The sequence below is a fragment of the Daphnia magna genome, linkage group LG5 (assembly GCF_020631705.1).
Source record: "Daphnia magna isolate NIES linkage group LG5, ASM2063170v1.1, whole genome shotgun sequence".
Classification (NCBI taxonomy): domain Eukaryota; kingdom Metazoa; phylum Arthropoda; class Branchiopoda; order Diplostraca; family Daphniidae; genus Daphnia; species Daphnia magna.
This window is the reverse complement of record NC_059186.1, coordinates 8,834,817-8,854,829: the sequence shown is the minus strand read 5'-3', so window position 1 is coordinate 8,854,829 and position 20,013 is coordinate 8,834,817. Positions and strand designations below refer to the sequence as shown.

At 37.8% G+C, this 20,013-nt stretch overlaps 5 protein-coding genes and 1 long non-coding RNA gene across 9 annotated transcripts; 4 read left to right on the top strand and 2 right to left on the bottom strand.

Moving 5' to 3' along the window:
- Window positions 1-924: 924 nt before the first annotated feature.
- Window positions 925-1,660, bottom strand: LOC116923024 (coiled-coil domain-containing protein 115). Its single transcript, XM_032929553.2, has one exon. It carries the CDS (start codon window positions 1,488-1,490, stop codon window positions 1,005-1,007), a length of 486 nt encoding a protein of 161 aa, XP_032785444.1. The 5' UTR covers window positions 1,491-1,660; the 3' UTR covers window positions 925-1,004.
- Window positions 1,661-1,757: 97 nt separating this feature from the next.
- On the top strand, window positions 1,758-4,012 carry LOC116922958 (growth hormone-regulated TBC protein 1). Of its 3 annotated transcripts, XM_032929459.2 has the most exons (7): window positions 1,758-1,937; window positions 2,077-2,108; window positions 2,173-2,339; window positions 2,515-2,748; window positions 2,806-3,075; window positions 3,155-3,340; window positions 3,408-4,012. In XM_032929459.2, the coding sequence occupies exons 1-7, from the start codon at window positions 1,921-1,923 to the stop codon at window positions 3,489-3,491; spliced, it is 990 nt and encodes a 329-aa protein (XP_032785350.2). In that variant the 5' UTR covers window positions 1,758-1,920; the 3' UTR covers window positions 3,492-4,012. The 3 variants fall into 3 exon arrangements, with proteins under 3 accessions (XP_032785350.2, XP_032785349.2, XP_032785351.2); XM_032929458.2 differs by having other exon boundaries at window positions 1,758-2,108; XM_032929460.2 differs by lacking the exon at window positions 2,077-2,108 and having other exon boundaries at window positions 1,759-1,937.
- A 148-nt stretch (window positions 4,013-4,160) lies between these two features.
- On the top strand, window positions 4,161-7,021 carry LOC116922856. Its single transcript, XM_032929313.2, has 8 exons — window positions 4,161-4,823; window positions 4,913-5,288; window positions 5,347-5,509; window positions 5,569-5,773; window positions 5,832-5,974; window positions 6,032-6,143; window positions 6,213-6,394; window positions 6,457-7,021. Exons 1-8 carry the CDS (start codon window positions 4,757-4,759, stop codon window positions 6,868-6,870), a joined length of 1,662 nt encoding a protein of 553 aa, XP_032785204.2. The 5' UTR covers window positions 4,161-4,756; the 3' UTR covers window positions 6,871-7,021.
- A 39-nt stretch (window positions 7,022-7,060) lies between these two features.
- On the top strand, window positions 7,061-9,732 carry LOC116922815 (nitric oxide-associated protein 1). The gene is made up of 6 exons (XM_032929255.2): window positions 7,061-8,400; window positions 8,460-8,611; window positions 8,665-8,843; window positions 8,906-9,054; window positions 9,124-9,341; window positions 9,409-9,732. Exons 1-6 carry the CDS (start codon window positions 7,061-7,063, stop codon window positions 9,582-9,584), a joined length of 2,214 nt encoding a protein of 737 aa, XP_032785146.2. The 3' UTR covers window positions 9,585-9,732.
- Window positions 9,623-12,463, bottom strand: LOC116922830 (venom carboxylesterase-6). 2 transcript variants are annotated; one of them, XM_032929280.2, is made up of 11 exons: window positions 12,041-12,463; window positions 11,805-11,945; window positions 11,572-11,734; window positions 11,443-11,512; window positions 11,255-11,370; window positions 11,003-11,193; window positions 10,749-10,911; window positions 10,491-10,669; window positions 10,278-10,431; window positions 10,060-10,186; window positions 9,623-9,999 (listed from the first exon to the last, which is right to left on the bottom strand). In XM_032929280.2, exons 1-11 carry the CDS (start codon window positions 12,266-12,268, stop codon window positions 9,831-9,833), a joined length of 1,701 nt encoding a protein of 566 aa, XP_032785171.2. In that variant the 5' UTR covers window positions 12,269-12,463; the 3' UTR covers window positions 9,623-9,830. The 2 variants fall into 2 exon arrangements, with proteins under 2 accessions (XP_032785171.2, XP_045029692.1); XM_045173757.1 differs by having other exon boundaries at window positions 11,805-11,958; window positions 12,041-12,456.
- A 4,642-nt stretch (window positions 12,464-17,105) lies between these two features.
- On the top strand, window positions 17,106-17,567 carry LOC123472353. Its single transcript, XR_006646772.1, has 3 exons — window positions 17,106-17,339; window positions 17,394-17,447; window positions 17,517-17,567. It is a non-coding gene; the product is annotated as an uncharacterized LOC123472353 (long non-coding RNA).
- Window positions 17,568-20,013: the final 2,446 nt, after the last annotated feature.

Genomic DNA, 20,013 nt, shown 5'->3' with positions numbered 1-20,013 from the left:
CGGTTTGAATTCGTTCTTCGGTAATAGTTAAGCTGTTTTCATACGAACAATTTTCGACTCTTCAAAACTTACGTACATAGGTGTTTCACAGTAGAAAAGATAGAGAAAAATAAGAGAATTTACGCACGTAAATTTCCAGAAAGTAGAATTACGTGCTTCCCACTTTAATTCTCGTGCATCCGATTCTGAAGTATTTGAAATGATTGATTTAATTGCAACAAAATTCATCCTGAGCCTAATTTACACCAATGATAAGGAGCTGTGCGTTAAAACAATGTTCGAGGGTTCGATCAAGTTTTCGTTTAGACCTTCTTTTGGTGCGTAATTTGTTCTCAATGACAACTTAGGCCTGAAAGAAATATCAGTCTTAAGACGTTTAAGAATTACATGAGTTAAGAATTGATAAGATTAGTGTTTAAGGTCCCCAAGATGTTGAAAGTTATCACAGTTAATTTTTTTCCCTTTCCCATTGATAAATGTTTCATTTGATCTTCAGATTCCGTCTGCACCATTGCGCATGGAACAACAAATTCTAAAGTTCTCACCCCTTATAGTCATAATAGTTTTCCTTCGTCTTATCATGTCCGGCTTTCTTTTTTTTTTTTTAGCATTAGTGAACTGCATGGTAGCCTTTAAGTTTTGATCAGGAATCAGCAGTGCATTTTCTGAACATTCCAGAGTTAGATGGCTGTTCCATTAATAAAACTCCCAGATGCAAAGAACTTACAAAGGGTCTTCCACCCTGAATGTATCTTAGCTTTCATCACGACTTACATCCGGTTGCCATTCGTAATCAAAATTTGTTGATATATTCTTGGCCTGTAAACCTAGTGTAATGGATAATTTTAGATAAATGAGAAAAAAAAAAAACAGTTTCATTATTCAAATTTTGTAACACAGCATTCAGGAAATAAAAAATCAATCTTCCATGTAATATATATTTTCATATCTTTTAAGATATATCAAAAATGCTGCTTGGGCTACAGTTGACTATGGGTTATCTTTTATGTGGAGCTCTTTAAACTACCAAGTGTTTTGTGTTGTTGCTCCAATGCAGACATTGACTGGACCCATTCTCTTCGAATGTTGACAATTTCTACAGCAATGTTTAAAACATTTTGGAATGCTTGTTGACTCTGTTTTAAGGAGCCAGGAACCAACAACCCAAACCATCTGATGGGGTCATTGACTTCTTTGTTTCGTGAGAGTGTCAGCTTGTTCTCACTGTCACGGTCAACAGTAGTTACAGCTTCAATAACACTGTCCTCTCCTGGGATCTGTGTGGCAGACACAGTTTTCTCTCCACTGATATAGCGGCTTTTGGCCATGTCAATGAAGCCACAAGTCATAAGACTACCAAGTTTTGACATAAGAACTAGCTGTTCATCTACCAGATCCACTTGCTTTAACGTAAGTTCGTCTAGGGCGACACACACTTTGGCTAGCTCCTGGCCATGTTCGTCTTCGGGCTTCAACGTCGAAAAAGACATTACAGATAATTCGTTATAAGTAGTTTGCTCCACACGTTTCAAGTAATGCCAAGTTTGCACTGTACTATTTGTGTAATTTTATTTCTCAAGTTTGGTGTCGCAAGAATTAGTAACAGTCGCAAGCACCACACCAGTAATCAGCGTTCATACTTCGTGATTTCGTGTTCCTGAAATCAGACGAAGTTTGCGATACACTTTTCTTTGAAAAATTGTAATTTTCGATAACAGGTGGCGAAGCCATTTCGTAAACAGAACAGTGAGGTCGGTCAGCCTTTGAGAAAGTCGAAGCGAGGTTGTTTGTCGTCGACAATTTTAATGTTATACCTAGTTACATGTTAATTTTTAAAAGTGGCATAGATTTTTTAATTCTTATTCTCATACATACATTTGTTTTCTGTATGAACGGAAAGTGCTTTCAGCAATATCTGCCATGATTTCTTCATTCAGGTAAAGTCTGCTTTCATATTGGGAATTGTCCTATTTTTGCTTTGATATGTTTCACATTTTCAATGGAGCAATGTGTTTTGCATATTGCACTTTTTCTTGAAACAAGCCAAGTTAAAATGAAACTCAATTGTGTTTTTAGCAAAGTGGATGAATATGGTTTTGAGAGACCAGGTTTGAGAAACTTCTTTTGTTGTGGTTTTGTTTTCTCATTTTCCGTCTTTGCATTAATTTTTAGATGACTTTGATTACAAGGCTTATGAGGCCTTTATGTCAAGGTATATGGCAATTTTAGCAAGGCGGGCTATAAGGTGGAATTTAATCCTTACCCAGCAAAGCTTACCTGATGGGGGAACCATGAAACGATTTGTAAGAAAAGGAGTTCCTGCACAGTATAGGGGAAAGGTAAACAGTGATTAGTATGATTTCAAATTGGAATTGACACATGATTAATTTTCCAAAATTTTGTCATGTTTGAAACAAGTTAAAATTGTATATACACATACCTCTGTGTTAAAATAAGTTTTCAAGATCACAGTGATTTCTTGATACTTTAATTAGATTTTTTTTATTTACTTAGGTTTGGATGATGACAAGTGGAGCAAATTTTTTGAAATCCCGTCAACCAAATTTATACCAAGATTTGGTTGGTGATATTAGCCATCAAAGTTGGGATGAAATTATACAAAACGACCTCAATCGAACATATCCCGACAACATTTACTTTGTACCATCATCAGATGGTAAACTGAACTCATTATATAATATTTTGCGAGCAAGTGCAAGGCACAATACCTCAGTTGGATACTGCCAGGTATAATTTTCTGTGATCCATGATATTAGCCATGACATTTAAACATTTAACTTCCAGGGTTTGAATTATGTTGCTGGTCTATTGCTTATAGCAACTAAAGATGAAGAACAATCTTTCTGGCTCTTGACTGTGCTTATTCGCAACATCCTGCCGAGTTATTACTCTTCGAATATGCAAGGCTTGATAACTGATATAGCTGTCTTAGGGGAACTAGTCCGCTTAAAATCCTCCAAACTTGATCGTCTCCTAAAAGATCTTAACCTACCTTGGCCAATTCTTGTCACTAAGTGGTTCATTTGCCTTTTTGCCGAAGTCTTGCCGGTCGAGGTAAACTCCCAACTTATCAAGGTATTTCCAAAGCTCATCTTTCATTTGTCGTTTTTTTTTTTTTTTTTTTTTAATACAGACAGTGCTTAGGGTATGGGATTGCATGTTTAATGAAGGTTCAAAGATTATCTTCCGAGTGGCTCTCACTCTCATAAAAATGAATGAAAAAGAATTGTTGCGTTGTACGGATTTCGGTGATATGGCCGAACTGTTCAAACAAATCACGCGTAGCTCTTCAGTTCTCGATTGCCACCAATTCATTGAGGTGGTAGTATTTCAACTAAACAATTACCTTATTTCTTGTGCTTGATGAAATTTTGTATTTCTGCCAGGCCATGTTTAAACTTCCCGGGTCTCTACCTTCATCAAAAATTGATAGCCTCCGGGTGCGGTTTCGTCAAGTTAACGTCAGGTAAATTTAAAACCAAAAGTGCTTCTTTTTTCCCTCGCCACGAAAATGTTTCGCGAGGCGGCTTCGAAAGGCCGTATCTCGAACCTTAAAGTGCTGTTGGCTGCTTCCAATAGTTCAAATGTGAAATTTGATATCAGTCGTTCTTGCTATTTGGACCTCATAAAATGATGTCTGATAATGTGCTACTACTACTTTTTGAGTGGGAAAAGTAATTATAATACGAATAACTTGCCAAGTTTCATTTAGAACTAGCCTGTCTAAGCATTCACTATGCTGTGTGATTTAGGGGTGACTAATATTATTTTTAGTTCTGACAAGTTTCCTTGTATTTTGCAAGGTCATTGCGTTTCATCACGTGATTTTTTTTTAATTGTATGGCCTTTGTAAGTATTATGGTATTATTTTTGTGTTAACCATTACTACTGGTATTGAGCTTATAGTATTCTTTGTATCCTGGTCACTCTGATTTGGCTGTAATTTTTGAATGACTAGTCTCATGGAATAGAGCAATGAAGTGAAAAGGAACATGTCGATTGCCATATTTAGACACATCGTCACTAACCTACTTAGCTTTCACGCGACCTATACGCGAGAAAGTTGTTTAAAACCAAATGTTATCTTTCAAGTTAAGTCCGTCAGTTTTCAATTGTGTTTGATATTTCTTGTTGTTTGTCTTTTATTTTGTCCCCACTTGTTTTAATTAATGTTCCTTTGCGCAGAATGGCACTAGAGCCAGAGCCTACATGAATTATTTTATGACTCCACGCCGGTTAAGTGAAGGAGAGGGTGTTGTCGAATTCAAGAGAAAGCGGAAGATCGAATGACGGCATACCGGTACTAATGCTGTCTTGAGTTTAGTAGGTTACGCGCTCTCACTCTGGTGATGCACTCGCAGTAATGTCTTAGGAAAGATATTTGAGAAGAGTAAAAATGGATGTCTCCTTGAGGGGTACATCAGCTGGGAAAAGAAATTTTATGTGGCCAATTTCGAAAATACTAATTAACTATCCTATTATTGTCAAGAGAAGAGAAATATGGAAAGAATTTTTTCTGGATACGGGTAGTACTGCAGATGGCAGGACCATGATAAAAAAAAATGCAACGTTACCCTCAATTTTGGTAAAAGTGGTGAGAGCGATGACCCGTTTCTGACAAACTAGGAGGGAAGGGGGGGATCTACCACCAAGTTATTCATCTAAAGCCAAAACATTTGGTTCTTCAGTCGCCTTTTAGACAACGGCATGATCAGAAGTGTTTTCATTTGTGAAAATGCTTAACACGTTTCATCTCTACATCGTCCTTCTTTGTCTGGTAATCGTCAATTCGTCTCACGCAGGTTAATATTATTTTACGTCAATAACATTTTGTATGCTGCCACAGAACTACCGCACACCTCCTTTTTATTATTATTATAATTTTTTTTAGGTTCTCGCAATTTTGTTAACAGACAATATGCCCAGGTAAGAAGTGATTGGGTTCCTACTGAACGCGGTGGCAGGGCTTCAGTTGTCTTCCCCCTCAGTAGCAACACAAATGCCGGTCAGTTAAACTATCAGATTCAAGATGCAGCCAAACAGAGAGCTGAAAAGGATGTAATACGGACAAGTACAACTTCACGTTCAGTTTACTTCCAAGACTATCCGGAGTTAAAAACTTCCCAGCCAGTAAACGAACTTAAATCCGTTTCCGGATTCCGGCCTTCCCAGGCATATCCTATCACGTCCTCGGTCAGCGAGCCCGTAGTGGAAAAGCGGGAATTTCCCACGGTCCAAAGTAACGCACCGTACGCATCTATTGTCGAGTATAAAAGTTTTCAAATTTACTTTCATATTCTTAAAACTAAACATTTTGGCTTAAAGTGAGAAAATAGAATTGGTGCCCAAAACGGGGAAATACATTATCACTGGAAGTGTCATTCCGTCTCTTCAAACTGTCGAAGTCGTGACGACTTCTCCATCGCTCACCGATTATTCTGATTTAGTCGATGCCATGGAACATCTAGTTGAGAGACTTAACGAATTGGCAAGGATTTATCATTCAATTGCTCTGAATAAATCAGTTAATACATTTTTCTAAAGTAGGAGATGAAATTAGAAAATGAAGAAGCTAAAGAAGCGCTAGATGAAAATAGCCGTTCTATTTTGGCGATGAATTCTGCGCTAACTTTGACGAAAGAAAAGCTTGAAGCCGAAGTTACGTCACTGTCGGCGAGAACAGTATATTTGGAACAACGCTTAGGGGATCTAGAAGAGGTTACAAGAGAGTGGATCAATCCTAATAACTTGGGTATAAAAATACATGTTTTCCATGTTTGAGAACATTTTAATGAACAGATTAAATACAGGATATTACGATCATACAAAAACGACGGAAAAAAGAGGAGCAGCCCGTCGTTGCCCTACGCAGTTTTTTAGCTTAGACGATAAGGATCCTGTGGCACCTTGTTATTCTATCAGCACAGAACCGAACGTTCGCAAAAACTGGCAGGTAAAAAAGGGATAATGATGTCTGCTGTAATTTGTTTCTAACAAGACGTATACTCAGGATGCATCCGCTAGTTGTAAAGAGATAAATGCCAAATTAGCTGAGCCCAAATCAACGGATGAATTGAGGAAACTGACGGACTATTTGCGGTATAACAGGACCGATCAAATTGGTAAAATTTTTGTGCAATTCGTCGATTGAGAATCCTTGACACTCACTTGAGATCACTTGAGACTCTTAGGTGGTGGCTATTGGACTGGTGGCCTTAATCCTGGGCTCATGTGGCTGTGGCCGTCACTCGGAAGCTCGCTCACCAATATTGATCCTGCGTTCTGGCTAATTTCGCCAGATGCTGTTGACACAAATAATGGCAAATGTCTTAGACTTTCTTATGACAGGACATCACAACGTTATGCCTTACAAGTTCGATTTTATTCTCTTTTAATTTTTTTATTAAATTTTAATTATCTGGTTCGTTTTATTAGGGATCGGATTGCCAAAGATATTTGTATTTTGTTTGTGAATATGACAACAATAATGGAACAGCCCCCACAATCGAACGATTAGAAAAATCAGTGGCTAACGGAAAGGAATATCAGGATACTACAGTATCAAGTGTGCTTCGTCTCACACCTAAGACCTCCAGTGCAGCCGGGGATGTATCCATTTCCGAAACGCAACCTACAACGACTACTCAACCATCAACACCTTTTTATCCAGTTCCACACTATAAACGTATATCTTGGCCTGGCTCGATATCCACTACTCGAGCTACGACGACTACCCAACCCCCACCGACTCCAAACTACGTCGGAGTTATAGGATTTAAGGGAATACCCCCTAAGCTAAGAAATGAAATTCCGCTTAATTTGGCCGTCTTAGAGGACAGCAACTCGTAAAATAGGATCAGAACTGATACCCCGACATAATTCATGCACCTTCTTGCACGTGTTATCTGCTTTATTTCTTAGTGGCTGGTTCACTGAAGTAGCTTACTAATTTATCCCCATTCCCAAGCGGGAGATGTTTGAATAAAATCGTGAAAACGTCTGTATTCCGTATTCAACCAAATTGTACCTTGCGCGGATTATGTCTTGTTGCAGCCGAAAATTCTGCATGTTGACGTACATTACTACATTTACCATTTATTTCACACGTGGTGGCAAAAAACTTCTTAAAATGATCTCGTTGTGCTGTCGAAACAGAAAGCCTCTTATTGACGTGCAAAATATTTTCCTTTGCAGAAAGTCATTGAGTTCAAAAAATAGAGCATTAGAAGAAACTACCGAAGTCGATACAGATTCAAATGGAAATAATCAGCCTGGTTTTTATATAGACGCACGTTACAAAGTCCCATCAGTGAGCAGGGCGGCAAAAGTGAAAATCACTAACAAAGAAATTGAAAATAAAATTATATACAATTCTTTTGTGGATTCATTTGTAGACAGATCTCCATTCATGGACCGTGTGAGGAAGTATAAAAAAATTAACACTCAAGAAAGAATACAAAAACAAAATGAATTACTTACAAAAGAAGTTGAATCCATTGCTGCATCTTTATTGACAGGTGATGCTCTACATATGAACTTTGAAGAACAAAAAAATGAAGAACTGAGCCAAGAAGAAAGTGACAGTGTTTCATTTCCATATTTAAGACCTACACCGACCAATCAAAAACTGCAAAACTATAAAGAAAAAATAGCCAAACTCCACGAATTGCATTTGAAAGATGAGTTAAGTTATGGAAACCCAAATCCTAGCATCCCTGTCAGCAAGATCCCCTGTGGAGGCTGTGGTGCTATGCTTCATTGCCAGAGCTCATCAATTCCTGGCTATTTACCAAGTGAAATATTTACCAGTTTTACAACCCATGAGCTGCGGGGGAAAATTTGCCAAAGATGCCGGTTTCTCCGGGAACATGACATCGCCCTTAACGTGAATGTCAGTCCAGAAGATTATCCAAAAGTTATCTCTGTCATTCGTGACAAGGTAGCCATGGTTGTTCTCGTTGTAGACCTGCTCGATTTCCCGTGTAGCATTTGGCCAGGTTTGCTTGACATCATTGGCACCAAGCGTCCTGTGTGTGTGGTAGGTAATAAAGTGGACCTGATACCACAGGACAGTAGAGGCTATTTGGACCACATGAAAAAATGTCTTGTAAATGAGCTTGAGAAAAGTGGAATCCGTCGTGCCAACATCAAACATGTCTCTCTCATCAGTGCCACCACTGGATTTGGTGTTGAAGAGCTCATAACTAAAATTCAGAACTCATGGGGATTACAAGGAGATGTTTATCTGTTGGGATGCACCAACGTCGGCAAATCTTCACTGTTTAACGCTCTCATTAGCTCCGACTTCTGTAAAACGCAAGCCATTGATTTACTGGAGAGAGCCACTGTCTCCGCTTGGCCAGGAACTACCTTAAACTTGTAATGGAGCATTTGAAAATGTTTAAATTTAAAAAAAATTATTTTCGTGTTTTAATTAGGCTGAAATTTCCAATGTTACGCCCGACAGCTATCCGATTGCGTGAACGCACACTTCGTTTGATATCAGAAAATAGATTGCGCCGTGCCGAAGAGAAACTAAGGAAAGAAAAGTTAAAAGAAACCCGTAATCGCGCGTTTGCCACGCTGATAGGTAACCAATCTGGCGGGTGCTAAATTTCATCTCTAATTCAAATTTCTTATTAGGCCACATCGGACGAACATTTACAGCTAAGAAAAAAGAAGAAATCGAATCCACCGATCCCTTTTCCACGAGAGCGGATAAAATACCTAGTGAGGACACAAATAATTTTAATCCGAACCATAAAGACTTTGCTGAAAGTAAATGGTGCTACGACACGCCTGGAACAATCAGTCCAAGCCAGGTTAGGTACAATGTGTTATGTTACCTCTCTGTTCGTATTTATAGTCTTTTCATATTCTTCAGATTTTGACCTTGCTCACATTAGAGGAGTTGATGCTTACGCTTCCGAAAAAACTTATTAAGTCACGAACAGTATTGCTAAAACCTGGAATGACATATTTTTTGGCTGGATTAAGTAGAATTGACTACCTTGAAGGCCCTCATTCACTATTGTAAGTTGCTTTAATGACGAATGTTTTTTCACGTGTTTCTTTCATTTACATGGTCGCATGTCGCCTCAGGTTGACTACACTGTCTTCCAGACATCTTCCATTAACGCTGGTTAATTGTGAAGATGCTGATAAAGTTTATTCGGAACTTCTTGGAAGCCGATTATTGGCCATTCCTTGTGGAAGCGAACAGCGATTGAAACAGTGGCCCGGACTCGCTAGCAAAGACGTAACATTCAAAGGTGTTGGGTGGAAAGAATGTGCCGTGGACATTGTCTTGTCGTCTGCAGGTAAAAAATCACGTTACACATAAAATAAAACGTGTTTTCACGTCACGCTTTACTTCTTTGTCTTCAGGTTATGTTGCCGTGACAGGCGAGGAAGATACAGAATACAATTTGAAAGTATATACACCTTATGCTAGAGGCATCTACATTCGCTCACCTCCATTACTGCGTCACGCTGTAATGCTGCGTGGGAACCGTTTAAGTTCGAGTCAAGCCTTTTGTAACAATCGTCTAATCTTAAAGTGAGACTAATTGTAAGAATAGATCTAATCAGCAAACATCTATAAGGTGTGAAATCCATCGGGTAATTTATTCCGTAAATGGATAACAAAGTCTTACGAATCATCGACATTGTATACTAAGAAAGCGGAAAGTATTAAACATGTATCCATTATAGGCCCTGTCACCTTGCTTGAATTTTCTTTTTGCCTGTTTAGAACTGCTGTGCAAGAATATTAAGCGTTAGACTGAAAAGCGTTTAAACTAATATTTTCACGCCGTATTTGGAGAATTAAATTCTTCGTTCCAAAAGACCAAGCGATCGTGAAATGGCATCGACTGATTCACCATTGACGGATGTTCGGCATCGATTCTGAGATACCGTGTTTCTCCTTCTTTCATAGACGTCCATCCACCGATAACAAGGTCGCTTTGGGGTACGCTATAATTTCAATATCAGTTAGGGTCTTTGGTATTAGGATAACGTCACGTAATCTTCTACCCGTCTTGTGCGAATGTAGTCCACAAGTCGATTAGAATCTTGGATACTTTGAAATCGCCCGTGGCATTCATGCGTGGAAGGAAGTCGTTGGTGAACATTAAGTAGAGTTCGTCCGTATGACCAGCACCTTAAAATTTACATATAATTTTGAAGGGTTTGAGAAAAGCTTTTCTACTTCCCAAAATACGTTGACTCCTCTCCCTTTTTTTTTCTTTTACCGAAATCGAAGGTTGAAGGTAAACCTAAAAGTGAAGGCAGCGATAATTGACCTTGATGACCGTACATATAATAATAGGTAGGATGATCGCTAAACTTGGTGAGTAAGTGGACCGAATCATCTATTCCTTTAAAAAAGGCGCAGTCGGAAATCATCTAAAATTACATTTTGAATTTATCTGTTTCAGGTCTATCAGTAGTAGCATTGTGAATACCTGTTCTAATTGAGTTAATTGGTTTTGAAAAGTTACGTTCCTGACGAAATAGCGGTCGATTATTCGATTCACAATCTTGTCACTGTCCTCTGTAAATTGAACACCTGCGATGTAACGTAAATACTTAAGAGGGTCTTCAGTGAAGTTTTGCATCAGAGAACCATTATTGGCAAGAAGCACTATAAAACAGAAGTAAAAAAAAGAAAAGACCGTGGTTTTGAGTCGATAGACAGTAATGCAATTTTTGCTTATCCTTACGGGCTACGACAAAAGCTCCCTCATTTTCATTTAGTCCTGTAATTAAAGGCACCGAGTTTATTCGATTTTGTTCGATGAGTTTTCTTGGATCGTCTGAGATAAACGGCAATTTTCTCTCACGATCGATGCGAGGTCCAAATGCAATCGGAACAATCCTCAAAACCTAAAAGAGATCACTCGTCGTTAGTGTTTAGGCTAATATTGAGCCCTATTAATCCACAGTGCCTATCCTACCTTTCTATTTACATTCTCACCTCAATTTTTTTTCGGAATATAGCCAATGCCCTGGCAGGTTTGCTACGTAGGCAGGCCAGTAGCTCGCCAGAGTTTGAAGATTGACAATCCAAATCTTTCGCCAACATCCTAGTGTAGGTTCCAACAGATTTTTCTATCGACCAAGGATTAAGTGCTGATCCCGACTGTGCGATCGCTCGATGAAATAAGCCTTGTTCTTCCTATCGTGAAACAAGTTTTCAGGCTGAGTGAGAATTTTTTTGCTTGATTACCTTTAGAATGAGGTGCGAAGAGATGATGATGAACGCTGGCACCTCCGGAGCTTTCGCCAAATATTGTCACTAAATCTGGGTTTCCGCCGAAAAAGCGGATGTTTTCATTTACCCACCTTTCCGTGTGGAGAAAATGTTGTTGCTTCAGGTTGTTGTTGAAGTGAAGTAGCAACATTTATTGAATGTACCTTAATGCCATTGATTGGTCCAATAGCCCATAATTTCCCGGAGCTTCAGCATCTTCGGTACTTAGAAAACCTAATGAAAATATTGGATTTTTACTAATCGCTTTTAATAACTTAATATTTCATTTCAACCTAGAGGCCCAAGTCGATAATTAATGGTCACGAGGACGATATCGCGATCAAGAAAATAACGAGGTCCGTATATGTCAGTGAAGCCGCCGTTACCGCTACTCATGAACCAAGATCCACCATGAATCCAAACCATCACTGCTCGCAAAGTCTTCGTTACATTCAACTGCTCAAAATAACAACTATATTTCACTGAAACTAAAAGGCGATTAGTTTCAGAGAAATAGGAAACCTACATCGTGAGTGTATATGTTGAGCTTAAGGCAATCCTCTACACCCAGTATGAATCTAAGAAACGTATTATATTGTATACATGTGGGGCCTTCTCGGGTGGCATCAAGAATCTGGTCTAACCAAGGCTCAGCAGGTAAGGGATCCTAAAAATTTTCACTGATAGATAGAAAACTGAAGCACTAGGGATACGCGCAAAGAAAAATTGCTAAAAGCAGAAGAGCTCTGCAAAAATACTCACGCTAAAGCGAAGTTCTCCAAGTGGGGGCTTTGCGTAAGGAATACCACGAAAAGCGTAAAAAAGCCGCCCAGCCTCTGAAGTCATTTCTGACCCACGTACCTGACCTAATGGCGGTATTGTAACGATTGGTTGACGTGAGTGATCGTGCGATGGAAGCAAATCGCATCTTGTTGCTCTGAAAAGAAAAAACACGCACAACAAGAAATCTCGATTCATTCTGGAACACATGCACAGCGACGTGCGAGAACCTATGAAGAAGTTGAATCCGAGTTGGATGATGAAATAAGACCTTTTTGGCTTTTGCTCTTGCTGCTTAAACTAATGACCTAAATAGACGAACAATATCAAAGTAGCCCAAAGCAAGGAAAATGCGTGGCCTCGATTTCAGGCATCTGACGTGTAAGGCGGTTCACCCTCTATAATTATAGTTTAAATGCTATGAAAAAAAAAAGAGTTTCCCGATAGGGATTCTATCAAAACTCGCATTTTCCAACCCCCTGATACAGGCACCCCTACCCTTCTACAACGACCGGTGGATCGACCGACACTTTTTCTGAGACTTTACCCCAGAGATGGCGCTGATGGCGCGGCGATTTCAGGGGTGTCCGCACTAATCTTTCGTTCGTTGTTTTTTTTTAGATGCTGTGCCGCTGAGATTGGTCTCCATTTGTAGAGGAAATTTCCCGATAGGGATTCTATCAAAACTCGCATTTCCCAACCCCCTGATACAGGCACCCCTACCCTTCTACAACGACCGGTGGATCGACCGACACTTTTTCTGAGACTTAACCCTAGAGATGGCGCTGATGGCGCGGCGATTTCAGGGTGTTGACACTAATCTTTCGTTCGTTTTCTTATTTTAGATGCTGTGCCGCTGAGATTGGTCTCCTTTTGTAGATGAAATAACGCAGCAGCTCCCGGTCGAGTCCCCGTTTTTATCGGCTGAATAGAAAAAGGAGTGCGGAGCAGTTTAGTCGGCCCATTCGAGTGGATTTCAGGGTCTCGTACTTATCTTTTATACGTTTTCTTATTTTATATGCTGTGTCGCAAAACTTGACGTCATGTTGTAGAGGAGATAACGCGGAGATTAACAAAGGGGTCATGTCAATTATCGGCTCAACGATAAAGGAACGCGGAGCAATCTAAGAGCGACTCGAAGTTTTGGGAGATTTTTTTTCAGAGAGATGGCGCGTCGGTCATGAAGATAGATAAAAATCAGGCCGCGAAGTTGTTTTCAAGGCGGGGCTTTGTGCGTCGCCTGGCAACGGACTGGTTTTTCCACAGGCCGTGTGAGGTTGTCAACATGGTCTCACTACATATGTATTAAGCAACTCCATCTCGTTCAGGGGCCTGAAGGCTGTCAGGCAAAACATGACGACAACTCCTGTTAGGGTTCAGGTCCCTGGCCTCAATTTGCAGCAAGAGATAGGCAGCTCAATTCGCTATACTAGCGCAACTTGCCTTACGCATTCAGTTGCAACTCCATCTCGTCCAGGGACCTGAACCCTGTCAGGCAAAAATACAAAATCCCCAAGCCGTTATTTTTTTGTTTTGTGTTTGTTATAATTTATGTTTATTGTTTATTTTTCTTTCTGTTTCCTTTCCGTAATACAATGCCTTTTAACTTTATAACTTTTTTTTCCTTTATTAGAATATTACTTAATTAAGCAACGGTATAATTTCATTAAAATTACTGTAATAATTGGGAATTTCCACTCATGGGCATTCGGGTAGTGGAACCGGGTCCAAAACCCGATATCATTACTGTGTACCCTATTCGACTTGTTTTTTGCAATACATCATAGTTTTATTTATTTTCCTTCACTTGCACAACCATTTTAAGTTAAGGCTGGGACATATCTTTTAAAGTGGGTATTTTAAACGAAAGAAAACCGCTCTACCGTCTGCTACAGAAAGTAAACACGTCTACAAAAAATTAATAATAAATAAAGTACAGTCTATATCGAGGTCAAATAAAAATTACAAGATTACCTGATAACGAAGGAATTTCGTGATCCAATTATGAATGGAACGGAAGATAATTTCAATGGAAAAAATTAAAACTAAAACTACAATGGGCGAAACTCCGTAAGCCGCCATGCAAGAACTGTTACTAGTTCGTGTCCAATTTTTTTTTCACAATTAATCGAACTGGCAACTTCGGACGTTAGCCAAATCTATACCCTTCCCACTTTTTCATTTTTGACCAAATTTCAAATTTGGCTTAAAATACATGATTTAGATTCAGAATTGAATGAAAATCACGGAAATCAGGTTAATTTTTCTCTTGGTCTTATAGTTTTTCATTTACATGTTAAAAACCATAAATGAAGTTGGTGCGCTAACAGTTTCGTTAATTTTTTAAACGGCTAGTCTAAAGAGAAAACCAATGACTAAATCGAAATCAGCGTTCAATTTCGATTATACCGTCTGATTTCTGGAGAATTTCAAGAGATGTCATTTTTGGCCGATTTTGACAAAAGTGGAAAGTGTATACCCTTCCAACTTTTTCATTTTTGACCAAATTTCAAATTTTGCTTAAAATACATGATTTAGATTCAGAATTGAATGAAAATCATGGAAATCAGGTTAATTTTTCTCTTGTTCTTATAGTTTTTCATTTACATGTTAAAAACCATAAATGAAGTTGGTGCGCTAACAGTTTCGTTAATTTTTTAAACGGCTAGTCTAAAGAGAAAACCAATGACTAAATCGAAATCAGCGTTCAATTTCGATTATACCGTCTGATTTCTGGAGAATTTCAAGAGATGTCATTTTTGGCCGATTTCGACAAAAGTGGAAAGGCTATACCCTTCCCACTTTTTCATTTTTGACCAAATTTCAAATTTGGCTTAAAATACATGATTTAGATTCAGAATTGAATGAAAATCACGGAAATCAGGTTTATTTTTCTCTTGGTCTTATAGTTTTTCATTTACATGTTAAAAACCATAAATGGAGTTGGTGCGCTAACAGAACTGTTTTCGTTAATTTTTTTAACGGCTAGTCTAAAGAGAAAACCAATGACTAAATCGAAATCAGCGTTCAATTTCGATTATACCGTCTGATTTCTGGAGAATTTCAAGAGATGTCATTTTTGGCCGATTTTGACAAAAGTGGAAAGGCTATACCCTTCCCACTTTTTCATCTTTGACCAAATTTCAAATTTTGCTTAAAATACATGATTTAGATTCAGAATTGAATGAAAATCACGGAAATCAGGTTTATTTTTCTCTTGGTCTTATAGTTTTTCATTTACATGTTAAAAACCATAAATGAAGTTGGTGCGATAACAGTTTCGTTAATTTTTTAAACGGCTAGTCTAAAGAGAAAACCAATGACAAAATCAAAATCAGCGTTCAATTTCGATTATACCGTCTGATTTCTGGAGAATTTCAAGAGATGTAATTTTTGGCCGATTTTGACAAAAGTGGAAAGGCTATACCCTTCCCACTTTTTCATTTTTGACCAAATTTCAAATTTGGCTTAAAATACATGATTTAGATTCAGAATTGAATGAAAATCACGGAAATCAGGTTAATTTTTCTCTTGGTCTTATAGTTTTTCATTTACATGTTAAAAACCATAAATGAAGTTGGTGCTTTAACAGTTTCGTTAATTTTTTAAACGGCTAGTCTAAAGAGAAAACCAATGACTAAATCGAAATCAGCGTTCAATTTCGATTATACCGTCTGATTTCTGGAGAATTTCAAGAGATGTCATTTTTGGCCGATTTCGACAAAAGTCGAAAGGCTATACCCTTCCCACTTTTTCATTTTTGACCAAATTTCAAATTTTGCTTAAAATACATGATTTAGATTCAGAATTGAATGAAAATCACGGAAATCAGGTTTATTTTTCTATTGGTCTTATAGTTTTTCATTTACATGTTAAAAACCATAAATGAAGTTGGTGCGCTAACAGCACTGTTTTCGTTAATTTTTTTAACGGCTGGTATAATGAGAAAACCAATCACAAAATCAAAATCAGCGTTTAATTTCGATTATGCCGTATGATTTTTGGATAATTTCAATAGATGTCGTTTTTGGCCGATTTTGACAAAAGTGGGAAGGCTATACCCTTCCCACTTTTTCATTTTTGGCCAAATTTCAAATTTTGCTTAAAATACATGAATTCGATTCAAAATTGAATGAAAATCACGAAAATCAGATTTATTTTTCTATTGGTTTTATAGTTTTTTATTAAAACGTTAAAACCCTAAATTAAGTTGTTGCGCTAACAGCACTGTTTTCGTTAATTTTTGAAACGGCTTGTTTAACGAGAAAACCAATGACTAATTCGAAATCAGCGTTCAATTTCGATTATGCCGTGGGATTTTGGATAATTTCAAGAGATGTCGTTTTTGGCCGATTTTGACAAAAATGGGGAGGCGGGGTGAAGCGGGGATGATTACTTCACACTTCGTCTTCATCCTACATGGATACGTTGTCAGTTTTGCCGTAAGGACAAATGGTTTCCGAGATTCTATGGCGAATTGGCGACCAGGCCGGACCCTATCGGGAACTTCCTGAACGGAGTGAGGGCCCCTAGTAACGCAGCAGCTCCCGGTCGAGTCCCCGTTTTTATCGGCTGAACGACGAAGGAGTGTGGAGCAGTTTAGTCAGCCAACTCGAGTCGATTTCAGGGTCTCGTACGTATCCTTTATACGTTTTCTTATTTTAGATGCTGCGTCGCAAAACTTGACGTCGTGTTGTAGAGGAGATAACGCGGAGATTAACGAAGGCGTCCTGTCAATTATCGGTTCAACAATAAAGGAATGCGGAGCAATCTAAGAGCGACTCGACATTTCTGGAGATTTTTTTTCAGAGAGATGGCGCGTCGGTCATGAAGATAGGGAAAAATCAGGCCGCGAAGTTATTTTTCAAGGCGAGGCTTAGTGCGTCGCCCGGCAACGGACAGGTTTTTTCACAGGCCGTGTGAGCTCCATTGTTTCGATCATGGTCGTCTACATAAAAAGGGGCAACTACGGAACGCCGTTTGATCCACTTTTTAATAGACAACTCTTTTTCGATAGTTGTCCGTTTATTTAGCAAATAAATAAAAAACTTGTACTGCCATGTAGCGATTTCGATAGACGACGCCTTCAAGGGGAGGAGGAGTCTACAACATATTGAATTTATCGATCGATTGTTAGGCCGATTTCGATCAGCATTGTATAGTTAATGAATGACAACTTGACGAGATCTTTACACGCACGTTGGAAGTGTACGCGTGTTTGCACCTCGATGAGCGTTGCACAATAACAAAGCTCCGTTGGTGAGCGTATTGATTAATAAAGGTATTTAAGGCATTATCCAATTAGTCATGCCATAATTTCTCACTTTGTTGGCAGCTAGCTGAAGTCCTTGAGTGCCTCAAGAAGGAATCGCCGAGCATCGTCATACAGGTAAAAGTCATGGAAGTTTTTTTGTTTAGTTTTACATGTTCAATAACTAGGGGCCCTCACTCCGTTCAGGAAGTTCCCGATAGGGTACGGCATGGTCGCCAATTCGCCATAATATCTCGGAAACCGTTTGCTAAAAAAGGCAAAACAGACTCCGTATACATGTCCTATGAGGCGTGCGCTGATCTGGTTAAAAACCATAAATAAAGTTGGTGCGCTAACAGAACTGTTTTCGTTAATTTTTTAAACGGCTAGTCTAAAGAGAAAACCAATGACTAAATTGAAATCAGCGTTCAATTTCGATTATGTCGTCTGATTTTTGGAGAATTTCAAGAGATGTCATTTTTGGCCGATTTTGACAAAAGTGGAAAGGCTATACCCTTCCCACTTTTTCATTTTTGGCCAAATTTCAAATTTGGCTTAAAATACATGATTTAGATTCAGAATTGAATGAAAATCACGGAAATCAGGTTTATTTTTCTATTGGTCTTATAGTTTTTCATTTACATGTTAAAAACCATAAATGAAGTTGGTGCGCTAACAGAACTGTTTTCGTTAATTTTTTAAACGGCTAGTCTAAAGAGAAAACCAATGACTAAATTGAAATCAGCGTTCAATTTCGATTATGTCGTCTGATTTTTGGAGAATTTAAAGAGATGTCATTTTTGGCCGATTTTGACAAAAGTGGAAAGGCCATACCCTTCCCACTTTTTCATTTTTGGCCAAATTTCAAATTTGGCTTAAAATACATGATTTAGATTCAGAATTGAATGAAAATCACGGAAATCAGGTTTATTTTTCTATTGGTCTTATAGTTTTTCATTTACATGTTAAAAACCATAAATGAAGTTGGTGCGCTAACAGAACTGTTTTCGTTAATTTTTTAAACGGCTAGTCTAAAGAGAAAACCAATGACTAAATTGAAATCAGCGTTCAATTTCGATTATGTCGTCTGATTTTTGGAGAATTTAAAGAGATGTCATTTTTGGCCGATTTTGACAAAAGTGGAAAGGCTATACCCTTCCCACTTTTTCATTTTTGGCCAAATTTCAAATTTGGCTTAAAATACATGATTTAGATTCAGAATTGAATGAAAATCACGGAAATCAGGTTTATTTTTCTATTGGTCTTATAGTTTTTCATTTACATGTTAAAAACCATAAATGAAGTTGGTGCGCTAACAGAACTGTTTTCGTTAATTTTTTAAACGGCTAGTCTAAAGAGAAAACCAATGACTAAATTGAAATCAGCGTTCAATTTCGATTATGTCGTCTGATTTTTGGAGAATTTAAAGAGATGTCATTTTTGGCCGATTTTGACAAAAGTGGAAAGGCTATACCCTTCCCACTTTTTCATTTTTGGCCAAATTTCAAATTTGGCTTAAAATACATGATTTAGATTAGAATTGAATGAAAATCACGGAAATCAGGTTTATTTTTCTATTGGTCTTATAGTTTTTCATTTACATTTTAAAAACCATAAATGAAGTTGGTGCGCTAACAGAACTGTTTTCGTTAATTTTTTAAACGGCTAGTCTAAAGAGAAAACCAATGACTAAATTGAAATCAGCGTTTAATTTCGATTATGTCGTCTGATTTTTGGAGAATTTAAAGAGATGTCATTTTTGGCCGATTTTGACAAAAGTGGAAAGGCTATACCCTTCCCACTTTTGCATTTTTGGCCAAATTTCAAATTTGGCTTAAAATACATGATTTAGATTCAGAATTGAATGAAAATCACGGAAATCAGGTTTATTTTTCTATTGGTCTTATAGTTTTTCATTTACATGTTAAAAACCATAAATGAAGTTGGTGCGCTAACAGAACTGTTTTCGTTAATTTTTTAAACGGCTAGTCTAAAGAAAAAACCAATGACTAAATTGAAATCAGCGTTCAATTTCGATTATGTCGTCTGATTTTTGGAGAATTTAAAGAGAAGTCATTTCTGGCCGATTTTGACAAAAGTGGAAAGGCTATACCCTTCCCACTTTTTCATTTTTGGCCAAATTTCAAATTTGGCTTAAAATACATGATTTAGATTCAGAATTGAATGAAAATCACGGAAATCAGGTTTATTTTTCTATTGGTCTTATAGTTTTTCATTTACATGTTAAAAACCATAAATGAAGTTGGTGCGCTAACAGAACTGTTTTCGTTAATTTTTTAAAACGGCTAGTCTAAAGAGAAAACCAATGACTAAATTGAAATCAGCGTTCAATTTCGATTATGTCGTCTGATTTTTGGAGAATTTAAAGAGATGTCATTTTTGGCCGATTTTGACAAAAGTGGAAAGGCTATACCCTTCCCACTTTTGCATTTTTGGCCAAATTTCAAATTTGGCTTAAAATACATGATTTAGATTCAGAATTGAATGAAAATCACGGAAATCAGGTTTATTTTTCTATTGGTCTTATAGTTTTTCATTTACATGTTAAAAACCATAAATGAAGTTGGTGCGCTAACAGAACTGTTTTCGTTAATTTTTTAAACGGCTAGTCTAAAGAGAAAACCAATGACTAAATTGAAATCAGCGTTCAATTTCGATTATGTCGTCTGATTTTTGGAGAATT

Excerpts from the sequence above, each read along its gene's own strand:
- LOC116922958 (XM_032929458.2), top strand. The coding sequence starts at position 2,000 with ATGGAGCAATGTGTTTTGCATATTGCACTTTTTCTTGAAACAAGCCAA. Across the intron at positions 3,076-3,154 it reads CCGAAGTCTTGCCGGTCGAG|ACAGTGCTTAGGGTATGGGA; the intron begins GTAAACTCCCAA and ends TTTTTAATACAG. Across the intron at positions 3,341-3,407 it reads ATTGCCACCAATTCATTGAG|GCCATGTTTAAACTTCCCGG; the intron begins GTGGTAGTATTT and ends TATTTCTGCCAG.
- LOC116922815 (XM_032929255.2), top strand. The coding sequence starts at position 7,061 with ATGTCTTGTTGCAGCCGAAAATTCTGCATGTTGACGTACATTACTACA. Across the intron at positions 8,401-8,459 it reads CCAGGAACTACCTTAAACTT|GCTGAAATTTCCAATGTTAC; the intron begins GTAATGGAGCAT and ends TGTTTTAATTAG. Across the intron at positions 8,844-8,905 it reads GAACAATCAGTCCAAGCCAG|ATTTTGACCTTGCTCACATT; the intron begins GTTAGGTACAAT and ends CATATTCTTCAG.
- LOC116922856 (XM_032929313.2), top strand. The coding sequence starts at position 4,757 with ATGCTTAACACGTTTCATCTCTACATCGTCCTTCTTTGTCTGGTAATC. Across the intron at positions 5,289-5,346 it reads CCGTACGCATCTATTGTCGA|TGAGAAAATAGAATTGGTGC; the intron begins GTATAAAAGTTT and ends TTTGGCTTAAAG. Across the intron at positions 5,975-6,031 it reads ACGTTCGCAAAAACTGGCAG|GATGCATCCGCTAGTTGTAA; the intron begins GTAAAAAAGGGA and ends ACGTATACTCAG.
- LOC116923024 (XM_032929553.2), bottom strand. The coding sequence starts at position 1,490 with ATGTCTTTTTCGACGTTGAAGCCCGAAGACGAACATGGCCAGGAGCTA.
- LOC116922830 (XM_032929280.2), bottom strand. The coding sequence starts at position 12,268 with ATGTGTTCCAGAATGAATCGAGATTTCTTGTTGTGCGTGTTTTTTCTT. Across the intron at positions 11,735-11,804 it reads TCAACATATACACTCACGAT|TTGAATGTAACGAAGACTTT; the intron begins GTAGGTTTCCTA and ends TATTTTGAGCAG. Across the intron at positions 10,912-11,002 it reads TATTCCGAAAAAAAATTGAG|GTTTTGAGGATTGTTCCGAT; the intron begins GTGAGAATGTAA and ends GATCTCTTTTAG.